Here is a 17,607-nt window from a genome sequence, read left to right on the forward strand (position 1 = left end):
CCCAAGCGTTAAAAGGAAATGAAAACCCAGGGACTTCCAGAAGCATCCCTGGGCTTGGATCTCACTTTCATTCCAAGCAGGTAGGTTTGCACCTGATGTCTGCGGAGCTGCAGGCCTGAGGCTGAGGGAGTCTCTGTTAGGTAGCACTGGAAGTTTCCCCCAAGTTACGTTTTAAATGTGTGATTGTCTTTGTTGCCCCTTATTTCTGTTCCTATCTCTTCCCAGAAACAAAAACATAGAAAAAGAGACAACAACATAAAAGGAAAAAAAAAAAATGCACTGTATTTCCCTAATAGCCAGGGACTTTCTTTCAAGCTCTGAGGACAATAGCCTCCTTCCACTGGCCCAGAATGGCTGGATCAGTCAATGGTCCACTTCTTCTCCCTTTGGTACATTCTTCAGGAAGATGCTGCTACAGTGACCACCATGAGCTGGTCAACGCTGGCTTCTCCTCTATGTTATATTCAACATGGTCCTAGAATTGAGCTGAACAGAAGGTAGCCTGCAAGCCTGGATCGGAAGCACAGCCTTAACACTTCCTTCTTTTAGAATGAATAAGTATCTAAAATAAAGAAGAGCCAAAGTCAAGTTTATTCAGTAGTGCGATAAGGGAGGCATGGTGATTCCAAATGATGCTGGAGCCTCTCACTGCAATGGCCTGCCTGACTCTCCATAAAACAGCTCATGCGACATGGAAAGACTTGAAGGTCGGCCATGGTGGGTTAGTCCATCTCCTCGTCCCTCCATTAGCCATGCTCTTCCAGGCCTCTCCCTTTCCTGGGGGTCCTGGTACCAAGTCCTCTGAGGTCTATGAATCCCCAACAGCCTTTGCCAGCATCAGGGACGGATGGGGTGTCGTGCCCAGCTTGCTGTCTGGGCCCTGGAAGACATCATTCTTCCACAGTGACCCCTGAATGACACTGGGAGACGTGGTAGGCTCTTGTTTCATTCCCTTCTAGCTCATTTTTTTCCATCTTTCTGAGCAGCAGATGCATGTTCCTTTTATATAGTTAAAAGAAAGAAACTTGGGACAAGAGCAGCAAACACACAAAAAAGAAAAAAAGTAGAGAGATTTGAAAACCTCCTTCAGGGTAATTAAATGATTCGGGGTCTTTGAAATCCACCGGCTAGCTCAATCATTTCTGCTTCCATTTCATTCCTAGGCCCCTGCACCCACCGACCCTCTGCCAGACACCCTGGTCCGGACAGCTGGAGGGAGGCTGGGAACCTCTTTGTCTCTGCTCCCATCAAATAATAACTGACAGGTTTCTGAACAAAATAAAAAGAAGTTGCTCCCTAAAGCTCTCCGCCCCTGGTCCTGGTGAGTGAACCAGCCCTTCTGCCCCTGCCCTGGGTCCAGGAGACTGTCCCGCCTTTTATTGGGTCTTAATGCCAAGGGTGTGCCTGCTGGCTGCCAATCCCTGTTCATCCTGTTAGCTTTACACCCGTTCTGTCTTAAAGATCAGAGACCTGACCCAAACATTGGATTCACTCTCCTCTTTAAAGCCAAGATGTAACCTCTTTCCTCCTTTTCCCTATAAAGAGACAGCCTTTGTTCGGGAGTCTTTTCCGGATTGTGAGTCTAGAGTAGCCATAGACAGGGAGGGTCTTATGTCTGGGGGCTCCCACAGCCCCTTCTCCTATAATATACACAAGTGTTCTAAACCACAGCATTCTAAAGCGCCCATGCTTTCCAGGACTATCAGCCTAATGGTGGGAGTCACACAAGCACCACACATTTGAACAACAGCGGACTTCACCAAAGCATTTTTATACCCGTTACGTTTGAAGTCCTAGCTCAAAAAGTTACATTCTACAGAAGGTTAACAACATGGGCGTGGAGTATTTCTATAATGGCAATGCATAGTTTTGAAGGATAAGAATAAAGCTTAGGAGGGAATAGAAACACAGCCTCTTGGCCACGGAGCCCAACTCCACCTGAGTGCTTCCCGGACTGGACCGTGTCCCGGCCTGGACATTCTTGTCCAGTTGGCTGAGGTGGAGCAGAGACTTTGTTCTTCTAACAGCTCTGCAGGTGGTGCTGATGCCGCTGGTCTGGGCACCACGCTTTGAGAACTGCTGCTCTGACTAAGCTGACCGTTCTTTCATTCTTCTTCCTCTCTTCCCTTTACTTTTTTTTTTTTTTTAAATCTCAGTTCTGCTCTGTACACAGTGTTTTGAGGGACAGCTGAGAGTCTGCACACAGTTCCATGGTGTGCTTCCAATTATTTCTAGGACACATACAACTCACCTGGCAGGGATGACCTGAAATGCACCTTTGTCTAGAACTGAACCTCCAAGTCTGACCCAGGGCCCAGGGATCCCAGAGCAGAGCTTTGCTTATTTACTGCTGTCATAACACGGTCCCTTAAGAGTATGGGTTGGGGAGAAGCGAGTGGCCTTGTGGGTGTTGCCTTTATTTTCTCTTCTTCAGGGAAGGCCTGCCTGGGGTCCCATGCTCACAGCAAGCAGCACTCACCACTCTGGCTTCTGGAACCTACCTCAGGCAGCTTCACTCGGCCTTCCTGGAAGGAGCAAGTCTTGGGGTCATGGGTGCAGACATGTCGGTATTTACACCAGTGGCAGCGGAATGGGCTCTCCACACAAGACAGGCACCTGCGCATGGGAAAGGAAAGGGTGCAAATCAGAAAACCTGGGTGAACCCAAAGCAGAGGGCCTAAGATTCTAGGGTCTAAGAAAATACTTTTTAATGTTTGATGTCCCCAAAAAAAGCACTCAGGAAAAGCACACCTATACAAATCCATCCCTTTTCTTTTCGAGTCCCCTTAGCCAGCCACGACTCTCTGGCCTACTCCCTCTCACTCAGGTAGACAATCCCGGTCCCCAAGAGCCCTATCAACCACCTTCCATGTCCACAGGACGGCATCCTCTTTTGCTGAATTGGGGGAACAATAAAGCCTAGGGGCTTGTCCAGAGCACCCACAAGATTTAGGGCAAACAAAAAAATTCAGTTTTAGTTCAAACTGACTCCAGGGTTTCATCTGACAAGCACCCACATGGACCCACCCTGGCCGAAGAATGTTCTGCACCTGCTCTCTCCATGGGATGGCAACCCCACCCCTATACTTCACCTCCAGGAAACAAAGGTGACTTTATGAAAGTTCCTTCCTGCTTAAAAACCCAAAATGGTTCCTTCTTCCAAAGGGTAAACCCCACATGGCTTGCCGTGCAGGCTCAGCCTTCCCTGGTGTCCCGGGCTGTGTTGGCACCTGTTTGGTGGTTCAGCCATGAACAGGTTCTCCTATACTCTCCTTCTGCTGGGAGTACCATTTCTCCTTCTTTGTCCTTCTTTGACCAATGGAGAGTTGGTCAGACTGGGCCTTAATCCTAACAGTCCTTTTCTTTCTGTCTCTGGGGACAGTACTGGCCTTGCTGTGTTATATGTCACTTATTCACTGTCCAGTTCATCTACTAGTCCACTGGGTAGGACCCCTGCAGGGCAGGGATTGAGTCGCGTCCCACTAATTTTGAATTACCTGTCTAATGACTAACACATGGCTTTGCACGTAGTACATGCTCACAACCACGTTACAGATGGAAGGAAAACTTCACACATGATTTTATCTACTACTCTGCTGTCTTATGGGGCAAAAGGGGATAAAGGATTAGGCTACCAAATGGTAGAACCATGGGGAGTTCTGTGGGAAGAAGCAGAAAGATTTTCAGTTTTGAAGCACTTGTTTTTTGGCTGGGAGGTTTGGCTGCCTCTTACTTGGGACCCCTAAGATAGCCAAGCTCAGACTCAACAGCTGCCATAACCAGGTAGCTAAACCCCAAAGTTCCACCTGTCCAGAGATGTCTGTGGTTATGTCAACTAGCTCATCCTGTGTGGAGAGGGAAACAGAACTGCCTATGAACGCAAGAAGGGTTTTTGGCGATCTGTTTCTACGGCTTTCAAACTGTGCTCTGTGGAACCCTGGGGGTTCCATGGACTCTGTCAGAGACTATATGAGGAATTCTTATCTTAGACAGAGGGGTTTCAGGCCCCCCTCAACTCTCCACCAGAGTAGCTCCCCCTGAGCCTCCCAGCCTGAGTCCCGGCCCAGCCTGAAGGGCGCTGCGCAGAGCTGGGCACTGGGGACTTGGCCGACTACCCGCCCTCACCGGACGTGGGGGCATCTCTCCCTCCTCAGGTCCCTCCCCTTGTCCAGGCTGACTGCTCCATCCTGTAGGTGAGACGTGCCCCTCTCCTCAACACATGGTGGGAAGTGCAGCAGGTTAGACGGATTTATGCCAGAGAAGATGTAGGAGCTCAAGATCTGGAGCTCCCCACCCCATAGGGTCTCACGCTGCTCATTCCAGCCTCTTTCCATCAACCCCGTGGGCACTGGGGTACCTGCTTCTGGGGCTGAAAGAGGCCTCCTTGCAGGGCCTCTAGGTGGTCACTCCTTGTGAACAGTGGTGGGTTCCTCTCTTCAGGATGAACCTTGACCCCAGGAACAGGGAGCTGAGTGAGGCTGGGGCACTTACGAGTTGTGGACACTGCAGTTGTAGAAGACAAAGCTGGTGCTGGCGAAGGTCATGCCTGTCTCCTTTGACTTGAGCTGCAGCTGGACGACATGGTGGTCCCCTGTGGGGCAGAGCCGGCCACAAGGTCAGGGGGAGGGCAAGACCCCATGTCAGGGTCCCCACTGAGAGTTATGCTCCCTGGGAACAGGGAGCCTACTGGGCCTCGGGAAAGAGTGCTTTCAGCTCTAACAGGTCTCTGACTCAGCAACCCGGTCCCAGGACAACCCCAAGAGCAGTCACGGAAGATAGTATGCTCTATTCCCCCTGCCACGTGGTACCCCGGCACCCACCCTTCATTCACTTGTCAGCTCCTCAGTGTACAACACACACACACACACACACACACACTCTCTCTCTCTCTCTCTCTGACAGGTATTTAAATTTGCATTCGTTCCCATGCACGGTGCCCACACCAGACTCAGAATTACAAACGCATTGACTAGCTTCCAGGAGAACCGTGTGGCCCCTCCCTAACGCTGCCACAAACGACGCAGGGGGTTTTGCATGTGTGTGCGCGCACATGTGCCTATTTTACATCTCTGTAAGGAGAGACCCTCTTCTGGGGGGCTCCATGCGGGCGGGCGTCCCTGGAATCCTCAGCAGCACCGAGGAGGAGCTGGAGCCCATGTTTAATTCACGGCCCTAACCCAGACCCTCCCACTCCCAGCCGGGTTCTGCGCCTTTCCCGAGAGCCTCATTAATCAATCAGCTCGGAACAAATGTGACAAGCCCCGATGGGAGGGCCAACATGGCATCAGTCTGCCCAGGCCAGGCCTGCCCCTAACCAGCACTGGGCCTCTGTCCACCCCCGTCGCTCCCCGTGCGGCTGGCTGTGAACAGACAGCTCTGGGAAGGCAGGGCAGGGTGGGATCGGGTGCAGTGGTCCGGGGGTCCAGCAGGGCAGGGTGGGATCGGGTGCAGTGGTCCGGGGGTCCAGCAGGGCAGGGTGGGATCGGGTCCAGCGGTCCAGCAGGGCAGGGTGGGATCGGGTGCAGCGGTCCAGCAGGGCAGGGTGGGATCGGGTGCAGTGGTCCAGCAGGGCAGGGTGGGATCGGGTGCAGTGGTCCAGCAGGGCAGGGTGGGATCGGGTGCAGTGGTCCAGCAGGGCAGGGTGGGATCGGGTGCAGTGGTCCAGCAGGGCAGGGTGGGATCGGGTGCAGTGGTCCAGCGGCCCAGCAGGCAGGGTGGGATCGGGTGCAGTGGTCCGGGGGTCCAGCAGGGCAGGGTAGGATCGGGTGCAGTGGTCCAGCGGTCCAGCAGGGCAGACAGGGTAAGAGCCACCCCCCTCAGCCCCATCCCCTCCTCCACTGGCCCTGTGTGACAGCCCTCCCACTTTCCAGTATAGCCTTGAACTTGACTGGCATCTCTGATGCTATCCTGGCCTTGCCCTCTACCCACCCTCTGCAGCTGCTCCTCACCTAGCCTGAGCTTGATTCCTGGAACCTCACCTGGTTTCAACAATCAATTCCAAGGGCAACAAAGGGCACCTCATCTCCCACTTCCTGTAACACACCCACCAACCCACACCCCTTCCTCTGAGCCTCCCCTCCTGAAGGCTCCCCCCACCCCCCATCTGTCCTGAGTTCTCATGCAGGCAGGAAGAAGGCCACGCCTCCTCGCCCCGCCTCCGGGGACCTCTCACCGTTCTCCGTGATGATCCGGGGCACCTCCTTGGCCGCGGGGGAGTAGCACTGGATCTGATTCCCGACCACCAGCCCATCCATCTCTGACAGGTCCTCAAAGGTGCAGTTGACGCCGGCTGACAGCTCCGGGACGTTGTATGTCTCCAGGACCAGCTGTGAGCAGCCGGCAGGGGAGGCAAGGGAAGCGAAATGAAATTGAGGAGAAAGCAGGGTAGGGGATAAAAGAGGGAAGAGAGAGAACAGGAGAGACCAGAGAGAAAGAAAAGAGAGAAACACAAGGCAGTGTTCATATAGAGCAAAAGAGACCCAATTTATTGCAAGAGCGCACAGGAAGGTCGAGTGACATAGAGAGACAGGGACAAAAGGAACTTCATCACATATGAACCGATGTGGCCCCGGGAAGCTGGATGTTTCAGGGATTTGTATGTAGTAAGAAAGGTGGACAGGACTGAGGTACTGCAGAGCAGGGTCTTCTTCCATTGTCCTCAATTTTAGAACAATGGCGACACCAACCACTAAGTGCCTAGAGCAAGAACGTGGGGCCATCTTACCCGTCTCCTTCTGAGCACACATCTTTCCCATCTATAGATAAAAACACTGGACCCAAACCCTCCTTCCCTTGGTCACCATTTGAGTCATTTCTGGCATCACGGTTGTCTCTGTCTTTCCACCCATTCTGCACAGAGCCTCTTCCTCCACATTCCTGTGTAGTCCCCTCTTCTATTCCCAGGGACATGCTTTGACATTCCGGTCCTGCTCTCAAACTGCTCTGCTGGCCAGGCTGGGCCCAGCCATCGCGAGGGGCACTAGGCTGCAGCCCTTCTGGTGGGGAGAGGGGTCTTCCTATATCCCTGGACCCTGCTCCTCCTGCCCTTACCAGGACATTGTACTGAGACACGGAGATGTTGCTGGGATGGACGGTCAGCCGGACACACTGCTTCATCTCAGAGGCGAACCTGTGGGGCTCCCTGGACCGCTCACAGCGCTCCTTCCGGGTGCACCTGCCGCAGAGACCAAGACGGGGCTCAGGAGAAGGTGCCTGCTCCGGGGAGGGGCTGGCACAGAGGCCAGTCACTGCCGGTGGCTCCCAGGACGGGTCCAAACTCAGCTTGCCCAGTACTGAACTTTTGGCCTCCTTTCCTCCAGCCTGGCCCCCTTGACCCCCGTCATGCCTGAGTTTAAACAAAGATAGTAATTTGTGTCACCAGTTGCCAAATGCAGAAACCTGGGAATGATCCTCAAGTCCCCTCACTGCCTTCTCACTCACACAGAATCCCAAAGTCCTGTCTATTTCACCTCCTCACTTCATCCTTGGCCCTTGTCACTCTCCCTACTCCTTAAGCAAACTGAGACTTGTTCGGTCCACGTACGTAATATATATACTCTTTCAGACTTCCTTGTCTTTGTGTATGTCGGTTCATCTATCTGGGTAGCCCTCTCTCTAGTTTCCCCCTGCCCAACATTTTATCTACCCTCAGACACGGTTCAACTATTATGCACCTGCACCCCCCACCCCACTCTTCCCCACTCCAGGCCAAGTTAAGAGCACTTTGGACTTTCCTACAATCTAGAACATCTTAGATTATGTGACAGTTATTGGGCAGAGTACAGCCCTCACCGGCCAAGTGTGAGCGGCTCGAAAGAAGAAAGCAAGCGTGCCTGATTTATTTTGGAGTCCCCTGAGATCCTCATGGCCAGCAGACGGGAGACAGAGGCAGGTGGATGGGGGGGGGGGGGGGAGAAGGAAGGATCAAAGTAGCAGAGTGCATTAGTTCAAAGTATGTTCCAGAGCCAGACTGCCGTGGATCGAAATCCTAGCTCCATGGCACGGGGCAACTGCCACAGAGGGTTTGCTATTATTACTCAGTGTCCTGTGCTGTTCAAAGTATGCTGTGTCACAGGTGGACCACATCCAGGGTGACCTGGGATCTTACAGACTTAACTGATGGGAGTTCGTGAACAATGCTCATAAAACTCTCATCCAAATGCACGCATTATACATGGGGAAGGTGCTTGGAGCTCTCTGTGGGGTCAGGGCCACCCCTGCCTTGCAAGGGGAGTTCCCCGCAGGGAGGTACCCGAGTTTCAGAGAGCAGCGTTTAATCCAAGTCAGACAAGCCTTGTGAAAATGGCGCATTGTTGAGCGACCAGGATTTGGAGACTGGACTACTGACCCTGCTCTGGGGTGAGGAGAAGCGGCGTCCTCAGAGGGACAAGTTGACATAAGGTGGAACAGCAGGGTTGTCACTGCTGGGTGGCGGGCCTCCTTGGGTGAAAGAGAGTAGACTCGTAGAGGAAGGTGGGCATCAGGGCTGTTGTGGGGCAGGAGGTAGCACTGGGCAAGGAGCTCGGTAAGAAATGGACCATTCAGGGACACGGAGCCTATGTGGGGAAGGCCACATTGAGGAGGGAACACTCGCTTCAAGGAGCAGACAGGTGAGGTGTGGGGCAACCTGGACGGCAGCGCTGCCCCTGGGGTGATTCTCAGGCATGTGGGAAAGCTGCAGGGGCCTCCCCTCTAGTCACAGTGGGGACAGGAAGGCACCTGTGGCCTCAGTGGGAAGACGAGACTGGGAGTGGAGAATCTGAGAGGTAAACTTAGCAAACAGGAGAGATCCCTGAACGTGGCTGACTGCAGAAAGAAAGGGGGACACAGGGACACAAGGGATGGCCTTAGCTTGAAAAGCAATCCCGAATAATGCACTCCTGGTGGGACGTCACCAAGCGCCCATCAGCACCGTGATAGTCTATGTCACTTACGTCCCTCAACAATGCTGTGACGTAGGTTCCACTTTAAACCCACCTTACAAATCTGGACACAGCAGGAAGGATGGTCAGTCACTTGTCCAAGGTCACCAGCTAGTCCGAGAGCCCGTATGTGAACACAGAAGGACTCTGGAGCCTGTGCTCTTAACCACCGTGTTCGACCTCCCTGAAAATTCTAGACTGAGGCCCTGGCCGGTTGGCTCAGTGGTAGAGCATCGGCCTGGTGTGCAGGAGTCCTGGGTTCGATTCCCGGCCAGGGCACACAGGAGAAGCGCCCATCTGCTTCTCCACTGCTCCCCCTCTCCTTCCTCTCTGTCTCTCTCTTCCCCTCCCACAGCCAAGGCTCCATTGGAGCAAAGTTGGCCCTGGCGCTGGGGATGGCTCTGTGGCCTCTGCCTCAGGCGCTAGAATGGCTCTGGTCGCAACAGAGCGACACCCCAGATGGGCAGAGCATTGCCCCCTGGTGGGCATGCCGGGTGGATCCCGGTCGGGCGTATGCGGGAGTCTGTCTGACTGCCTCCCCGTTTCCAACTTCAGAAAAAAAAAAAAAAAAATCTAGACTGAGACTTGAGAGGCAGACCCCGTGCGGCACCTGAGCCCACTTTCCCTGCCTTCTTGAAGTTCCTTTCGTGTGCTTTGGGCAATTAAAAAAATTCCTTTAAATCTTCTTCTCTAGGCTAATAACTTTTTATTTATTTATTTATTTATTTATTTATTTATTTATTTGCCTGCCATTAAGAAACAGCACTTTGAATATTATTGTACCTGTGGATTCTCCAGGACCTTCTAGGACTTTCATCCCGGGAGTGAAAGGTCAGCCCTGAGTATGATTGTCTCCAAGGCACTCCCTGGCCGTGCCAGCAGACCCATGGCAACAAGGGCGTCTGCCTAAAAGTCTGGGAAGTTAATTTACCCGGCTAGCTTCTCTGGGAGGACTTCATTACCTCCAGCCATTAAGCTAATGTTATGGACTTTTCCAGGGTGTCGGCACTGACATCGCTATTAATAGTGTTATTACTCCCATTAACGGCAGACTCAGAGAGCTGGTACAGGCTTAAATTAGTCACTGACTCCCCAACTTTGAAGTTCCTATTTCTAAGAGCAATCAGTAGGTCTGGAGAATGTCTTTGATTAAATTGTGAAAAGAGTTAAAACGAAGCTGGTTTCAGGCCAAACAACACCTGGGCTTACCAAATAGAGATCCAGATCTCTCCTCCAGGGATACAAAGGATCTCAAGACAAGTTCTAGCTGTGTGGTTGGCTGCCCCCCAAGTTCATGTGGCTGCATGCTGCCATGCTCCTGAGAACCTCAAACAAACCACTCATCATCTCCCCTAGATTTAGGTCTCACCAAGGAAGCCACCTATCGCTTACGGGTTTCAACATCCCATCTCACTGTGTGACCTTGAGCAAATTACCTAAGCTCTTGGTGCCTCAGTGTTCTCATCTGTAAAGTGGGGACAACGTCGTATCTTCCTAATTCAGTTCTTATGGGGATTAACAGATGACACAAGGAAAGCATTTAGAACAGGGCACAGCTCGTACATAATAAGCCCCCAATAAATGTTACTATTTTTACTCCATCTCTTTTCAACCTTCCTTATCCAACTCTGCCAAACTGCAGCAAGTGCGGAAGCACCGATCTCTCCCAGACTGGCCCATGGGGCAAATCAAAGACAGAAAGACAGAGGATGGCTGTAGCAGGCTCCGTCTTAGGAAGGGAGAGGGAGTCTCGAAGGACAGGAGGGAGGGAAGGGAAAAGAGCATTCTGGGCTGCAGCTCGGTCTTCTTACTAGCTGTCACACGGTATTAAGAACTCAGCTCTTAGTGGAAAGTCAAGTTTAAGGTCAGTGTCAGAGTCGTTTTGACATTTCCACTATCCCTCAGTGCCCATGAGGGTGGAGGCTGCCAGTGTCCAAGAGCACAGACACCTGACCTTAGATGTGATAGGATAATGGAGGGGGGAAAATGAATTTCTTCTGAGCTCTTATGGGGGTTGGTCAGGGTAATGGCCTTCTGTGGTTTCTCATTAGCCCAGGCAAGAGCTCGGAATGTGTGGAGGGTTAATTCATGACTCTTGGGGTCAGCTGTCAATGAGGCTCCAGGGACTTCCCAAAGCATCCCCTCAGCTTCGCTGTGGGAGCACCCAAAGATCAAGGGAGATCCTGATTCATCCATTTTCCAGGTACGACTAAAAAAATGCCCCAATGCATGCAATATATAACTTTGAAGTTTTCAGACATTCATCCCTGCCACCACCATTGCCGTCCACCCCAGACACAAACCCGCAGCTGGCCCACGGGAAGTGGACCCCAAGAAGGTGCCCCGGGCCCCCAGAATTGGAGCCTGCACCTCCTAACCTTCTCTTCCCTTCCTTCTCATTTCCACTTTCTCTGCAGTTTGTCCCTCCAGTCCCAGTTCAGAGGTGCTACAAGCCCTTGGGGACAACGGCCCTGGCCCCTTGGAGGGGTTATTATTCAAGCCAGTGGTTCCAATGAGATTATCCTCTCTAATGAAGCAGCTACCCTGCCCTCCCTAAGCCTGAACTTTCGCTGCTGGAGAGTTCCTAGCCAAGTGGAAAATTAGAAGGGAGAGGAACAGGGAAAGGAAGAGGGTGAGGGAGGGGGAAAAAGGTGGTGATTAAGTTCCCTAGAAATTAATTCCTAAATACAGTGATAGAAATATTAACTCTCAGTGCTGCTGGCCAGGCAGGCCAATTTCAATTTGAAAAAAGGCCTATCTGCGTGCGAGTCTGGTCTGGGCCCGCCTCCAAACTGGGGTACTTTGGCTGGTCCGCCCCCCTCTAGCCCTCTGGCATGGGTCCACCAGTCTGGGTTACCAGAACTCGCATTTTGTGTCTCCCCACAGGAGATCCCTACACCTTAGCACAGGGGTCCCCAAACTATGGCCCACGGGCCGCATGCGACCCCCCGAGGCCATTTATTCGGCCCTCGCCGCACTTCTGGAAGGGGCACCTCTTTCATTGGTGGTCAGTGAGAGGAGCACATTGACCATCTCATTAGCCAAAAGCAGGCCCATAGTTCCCATTGAAATACTGGTCAGTTTGTTGATTTAAATTTACTTGTTCTTTATTTTAAATATTGTATTTGTTCCCGTTTTGTTTTTAGACTTTAAAATAAGATATGTGCAGTGTGCATAGGGATTTGTTCATAGTTTTTTTATAGTCTGGCCCTCCAACGGTCTGAGGGACAGTGAACTGGCCCCCTGTGTAAAAAGTTTGGGGGCCCTGCCTTAGCATTTCACAGGGGTCATGGCCAGTGCTGAAAGTCAACTATTGGGGAGTCTGTGTTTAGAACATTAGGAGTTTGGAAAAAATGGGGTTGGGAGTAGGGCTTCCGAAATGAGCTTAATAGAAAAGTTCAGAGGACTTGGAACGTTTTCTCAAGTTGGAGATCCTGGGGGCCCTTCAGTTGTTGTCTCCACATCTGGGAGCCCTGAAAGGAGAGAGACCAGGGTTCCTAGCATCACTGTCCCTGCCCTGTTCAGGAACTCCCACAGAAACCGGAAGTCGCATCTGTGCACTAGTGGAAGGAGGGCTAGACAGTCAAAGAAGCCTTTCTAGGAAGATGGCTGTGTAGGAGGTTTCTTATATGAAGGGTGTGGACCAGGTGAGTCCTTTCAATGTCATGATTCTGGAACCCAGGGACTGGGCACTCAACAGAAGTATTTTGTTTGCTCCTAGACAAACCTCAAAACACAAAGACCAGAACAAGACTATAATTGTTCCTCTATTGTCAGCAGCTGACAACTGACCTCACCACCCCTCTACCTTCTCTACAGACCCAAAGCCAACTGAGCAGCAGATGTCGGATTCACCATGCGTCCCGGCCTCACCCAGTGGGCGAGGTCACCACAGCAGGAGGAGAGCACAGGACTCAATGGGAACCGGAACGGGAACTGGCAGGTGCAGGAGGTCAGTGGAGGCCCATGAAGAACCGTTCTGGCCTATGTAACAGCCAGGTGGTCCTGTCCCACCACCATGGTGGCCTTCGCCCTGGCTCCCAGGTGGAACGGCATCTTGTCTTGGCTCCCTTTCAGCCCCTTCCCAAATGAATGATCCATTGAACGCAACCTCTAGAGGTAGCAACAGGGACCTGGACAGGTTCCTTCTTTCTAAGAGAAATCACAGTTTCCCAGAGAGAACAGGAAGTGAGCTGTCTCCCTCCTCTATTTGTGGTGCTGTTTGGACCTCTTTGTTTCTACTATGGTTGAGGTTGAAGGGAAGTTAGGAGAGGAAGCGGTGGAGGGAAGAGCAGCAGCGGAGAGACTGAGAGGGACCGAGAGGGACCGAGGACAAGGGGAGGAGGAAAAAGCCAAGGGCCTCACAGAAGGCTGGTCCGGTTTCTCCACAGTCCAGCTGGAAAGGAGGAAGATGCCGTCCATTACCGGCGACACGTTCAGCTACTTCTCTGCTGCAGTCTGACCAACTTTCACACCACACTCCATCCAACAGCCTGGAGCTTCTGTCTGTTGATGTCACCAGGGCCTTGGGCTTGGTGCAGAGAAGCACGCTGCTGTGTGCCCGGTGGCCACCCACTGGGCGCAGTCCAGGGTGGCAGGGGTGACAGAGCATGTGAACGCTGGTGCATGTCTGGAGCCTCAGAGGTAGCCCAGCCCCTCAGTGTCCCCAGGAAGCCAAGGCACTAGGCTGGTGGGGACAGTCAGAGCTTGCATGGATGGCATTGTTGACCTACCACCCTCAGCCATGCAAGTACGCATTCTGTGTATGTGGAGAGAGGGGAGCAGGCAGTGGGTAAGAGGGAAAGCAAGTTTCCTTAACCCATTGTGTATCTACTGAGCCACAGAGAGAAACGTTCGAATGTACTAGTATCTAGGCTGGGACTCTCCTCTGGGTCAGAGGCTGATGACTCTTAGGCGAAGAGTCAGGGAAGGCCACAGTGCCACCTGCAGAGCGTGCTGGGCGGAGTGGGGCCTAGCAACCCGCAGGGTCGTGTGGTCACTCTGCAAAGAGCCCTGGGAGAGAGCACTGACTTAGCAGGTTAATGTTAAGCAGCCCTTAGATACCAGGACCTGGGACATGCTACGAAGTCTGTATTTTAGAATAAGTTTGTATGTCATTAAAGTATGGCACTTGGCCATAGCTGTGGGACAAATTGTTCTCTTTGCACTTTCCCAGATAGCCAGTGGGCAGCCCCACGCACAGCTGCTGAAGACTCCTAAATGGCATGGCCGGTGGGAGTTGTCCTAGGCCCCTGATGGTGAACCTTTTTATAAAAACCGCCCACTTTTGCAATGCTGGTGAACCTGGTCCCTTTATAAAAAGGTTCAGGACTCACCTCTTTTATTCTTTATTTAGTTTCTGCCAAGATGGAGAGAAGAAAATGGTAGGGGAGGGGAGGGGAGAGGAAAGAGAGGAGGGGAAGGGAAGAGAAAGGAAGGGAAGGGACCTGGTCCCTGAACCTTTTTATAAAAACTGCCCACTTTTGCAATGCTGGTGAACCTGGTCCCTCCTGCCCACTAGTGGGTGTTCCAAATTTCATGGTGGGCCAATTGCGGCACTGTTTGGCCCACCCACCATGAAAGCTAAAATGCCCACTAGTGGGCGGAAGGACCAGGTTGACCAGCATTGCAAAAGTGGGCGGTTTTTATAAAAGTTCGCCATCACGGTCCTAGGCAGAAGACTCCGTAGCTGTGGGTTTGTCCCAGCCACCCAGCCACAGCCCTCTGGTTCTGGGAAGGACAGGAAGGGGAAGAGGACTGTGGAGGAAGACCACGAATCCAACCCACAGCCTCAGCTTACACAGTCATTGAAATCAGGGCCACCGCCAGGCACTATGATAGCCTTCATATACATCCTCTCCCATAATTTTCATACTGCGGCTCTATCATGGCTCGTCCATTTCTATTTATAGCCAAGGAAACTGAACCCAGATTGGGTTTGTCCACAAGCAGGTTCTGAGTTTTAACCCATCTCTCTGCTCTGGGTAGCAGCTCTTCCCTTCCCTTCCCTTCCCTTCCCTTCCCTTCCCTTCCCTTCCCTTCCCTTCCCTTCCCTTCCCTTCCCTTCCCTTCCCTTCCTTTCCCTTCCTTTCCCTTCCCTTCTCTTCCCTTCCTCTCCTTTCTTTCCTCTCCCCTCCCCTCCCCTACCATTTTCTTCTCTCCATCTTGGCAGAAACTAAATAAAGAATAAAAGAGGTGAGTCCTGAACAGTCCCATGCCAGCCCATGCAGGAAGGGCATTCTTCCAAGAGAAGAAATCTGCAAAGAGGAGGGGTCACCAGGGGGCAAGGGAGAGACTTTATAAAAGCTGATCTAATCTTCCCCCTGTTGACGTCTTGGGTTACATGAGCCTCCCAGAGTGACGCTGAGGACCCTTCTTCAGAAAGGTGATGTCTGGGCCAGTCCATGCTGCCGGGGCTGCTGTGGGATCTCGTTACCTGCTCTGCCCAAGACAGGCTGCTCCCCGGGCCTGGGAGGGGCAGATAAAGACGGGCCTGGGGACCTGCCAAGCCGGGTGGTGAGAGGGAGGGAAGGTTCCAGGCCGAGCACAGGTGGAGGCAGGTGGGGATACAGACTTTCCTTCGCCTTCACCCAAGTCAGAACAGGTGGGCTCAGGCCCAAGGTGAATGCCCTGGGAATAAAGGCTCAGGACTGGCAGACATATAAGCCCAGGGTGTTGACGCTAACATTGCCGTTAGACACCAGCAGGTCTCTGGGATGGGGGCAGAGGGCCGCAGGGTGACCCTCCGTGCAGCAGGGGCTGGCTGGCCAGCTCTTCATGACAATCGGGACTGAGCACCAGGAGAGAGGGTGTCAGTTACAGGAGCATTGATTCAGCCTGTTCGGTCTGGAACCCACCTGCGCCCCTGCTAGCACACACAGGCCTTGCAGCCCCTGAGCCACCTGTGAGCAGGGGCCCGCCCCTGAACCACACACGAGCTAGCTCTCCTCCTGTTCCTCCGTCCCTGCCTCTGTCTGTCCTTCCTTCCTCTAGAGTTCCCACCCTCCTACTTCCTACCGCCCTGGGAAAAGTTGACAAAAGTGACAGATACCTTGACACTTGAAGGAACCCTCTTCCTGATGTTCTGCCCTGGTTTCCCCAAGGGTCATACTCTCGACCTTGCCACACTCAACAGGGGCTTGCCCGTGGCGTGGGCCTGCAAATGCACTGGTCTTAGTGCAGACGGCAAGCCCCTGCCCCATCCTGGGACCAGAGGCCTGCTTCCTAAGACCCAGGGCAGAGGTGGTGTAACTTAGTCCCCTTGGGTCTCCTGAGCCCAGCACAGGGCCTGGCACACGGAGGCAGGGCCGGTGTGAGAGCTCTATGGCCAGGGCTGTGGTGTGGGCACGGCACTCCCACAACACACACACACACCCTTGCACGTCTTACCACGCTCCCTTCCTGGCACACAGAGAGGCCCAGAGTGAGTGCCCACAGGCTCCCTCTGGTTCCCCCGCCCCTGACCTCCTGCGCCTGCTCTGCCTGTCGCAGCCTCTCCCTTCCCTGCTGCTCAGCCCATGTCCTCATGCATCTCTCCCACCCAGGACTGTCCAGCGGGCATCTATTTAAAGTAAACTAGATGGGATATCAGGAGAGGCAGTACCTGGCTTTGACCTGAACTTCGGACCTAGGGAAGAAAGGCCCACTGGGACGAAGGGGAAGGTGTGAGAGAGAACACTGTGTATCTTGATGGTATGGGATTGCTGGCGGTTTGCATCTGTCAAAACTTTTAAACTGTTACACTTATGATCTGGGCATCACACTCTATAAACTTAACACCATATCCTGATTACAAGCACCTTAGAAGATACAAGGGCCGACTCTCTTTCATCCGGCCATGAGGGCCAGGGGCTTGTCCTTGGTCATCAGTGCTGAGAGGAGGTCGGATAGATCTGCTGAGTGTCACGTGGGCAGGCAGCCTTGGCCTAGGGGTGTTCATGAGCTAGATCCTCCTGGGGGTGTGGGGCTTTACCGGGCACATCAGCTCAGTCCCCCACACCAGGGTCTTCAACAACCAGAGGCCCAAGGTTACAGAGAACACCTTGAACCACAGGAGCACCTTGGACTCTTCTCACAGCCTTCATTACCTAATCTTATCTTCATGCCACCACTGCGACACGGTCTGGTGCCTCCTCTTTACAAACTAGAATGCCAAGTGTCTGTCTGGCACACGGAGTTACCGTCGGTCCTCATTATTTGTGGACTCCATGCTTGTGAAGTTGCTTACCTGCTAAAATTTTTCATAATCCCCAAATAGATACTGCAGTTTTTGCAAGGTCGCTCCAGGACATGAGCAGAGTGGAGCAAAATTTGAGTGGCCACAAGCAGATGTCCCCAGCAGAGGGCCAATGAGGCCACATGGCTGTGCCCTCTTATTTCAGCTCTCAGTATAAATGAAGTATCCTTTTTATGGTTTATTGAGTGTCATGTTTTTCATATTTTTTGTGCTTTGTCTCAGTGATTCGGCTGTTTATAATGGCCCCCAAGTATCATACTGAAGTGTTCCCCAGTGATCCTAAGTGCAAGAAGGCTGTAATGTTTCTTCGGGAGAAAATACATGTGTTAGATTTGTTTCCTTCAGGCACAGAGGATAGGGCTGTTGGCTGTGAGTTCAAGGTTAATGAAATGATAGATATGAACTAAGGTGTCTTGAAACAGAAACACACATAAAATGTGGTGATATATT

General features: G+C 52.6%; 1 protein-coding gene across 1 annotated transcript in view; it reads right to left on the bottom strand.

The window, feature by feature from the left end:
- PLXNA4 (plexin A4) overlaps positions 1-17,607 on the bottom strand; it is a 419,755-nt gene that overhangs the window by 84,128 nt on the left and 318,020 nt on the right. Inside the window, exons 6-9 of the mRNA XM_066362710.1 lie at positions 7,051-7,174; positions 6,173-6,326; positions 4,492-4,591; positions 2,502-2,616 (exon numbers count right to left, since the gene is read on the bottom strand). Of these exons, the coding sequence (XP_066218807.1) occupies positions 2,502-2,616; positions 4,492-4,591; positions 6,173-6,326; positions 7,051-7,174 (493 nt within the window). The remainder of the gene's footprint in view (positions 1-2,501; positions 2,617-4,491; positions 4,592-6,172; positions 6,327-7,050; positions 7,175-17,607) is intronic.

This window comes from Saccopteryx leptura, chromosome 2 (assembly GCF_036850995.1).
Source record: "Saccopteryx leptura isolate mSacLep1 chromosome 2, mSacLep1_pri_phased_curated, whole genome shotgun sequence".
NCBI lineage: Eukaryota > Metazoa > Chordata > Mammalia > Chiroptera > Emballonuridae > Saccopteryx > Saccopteryx leptura.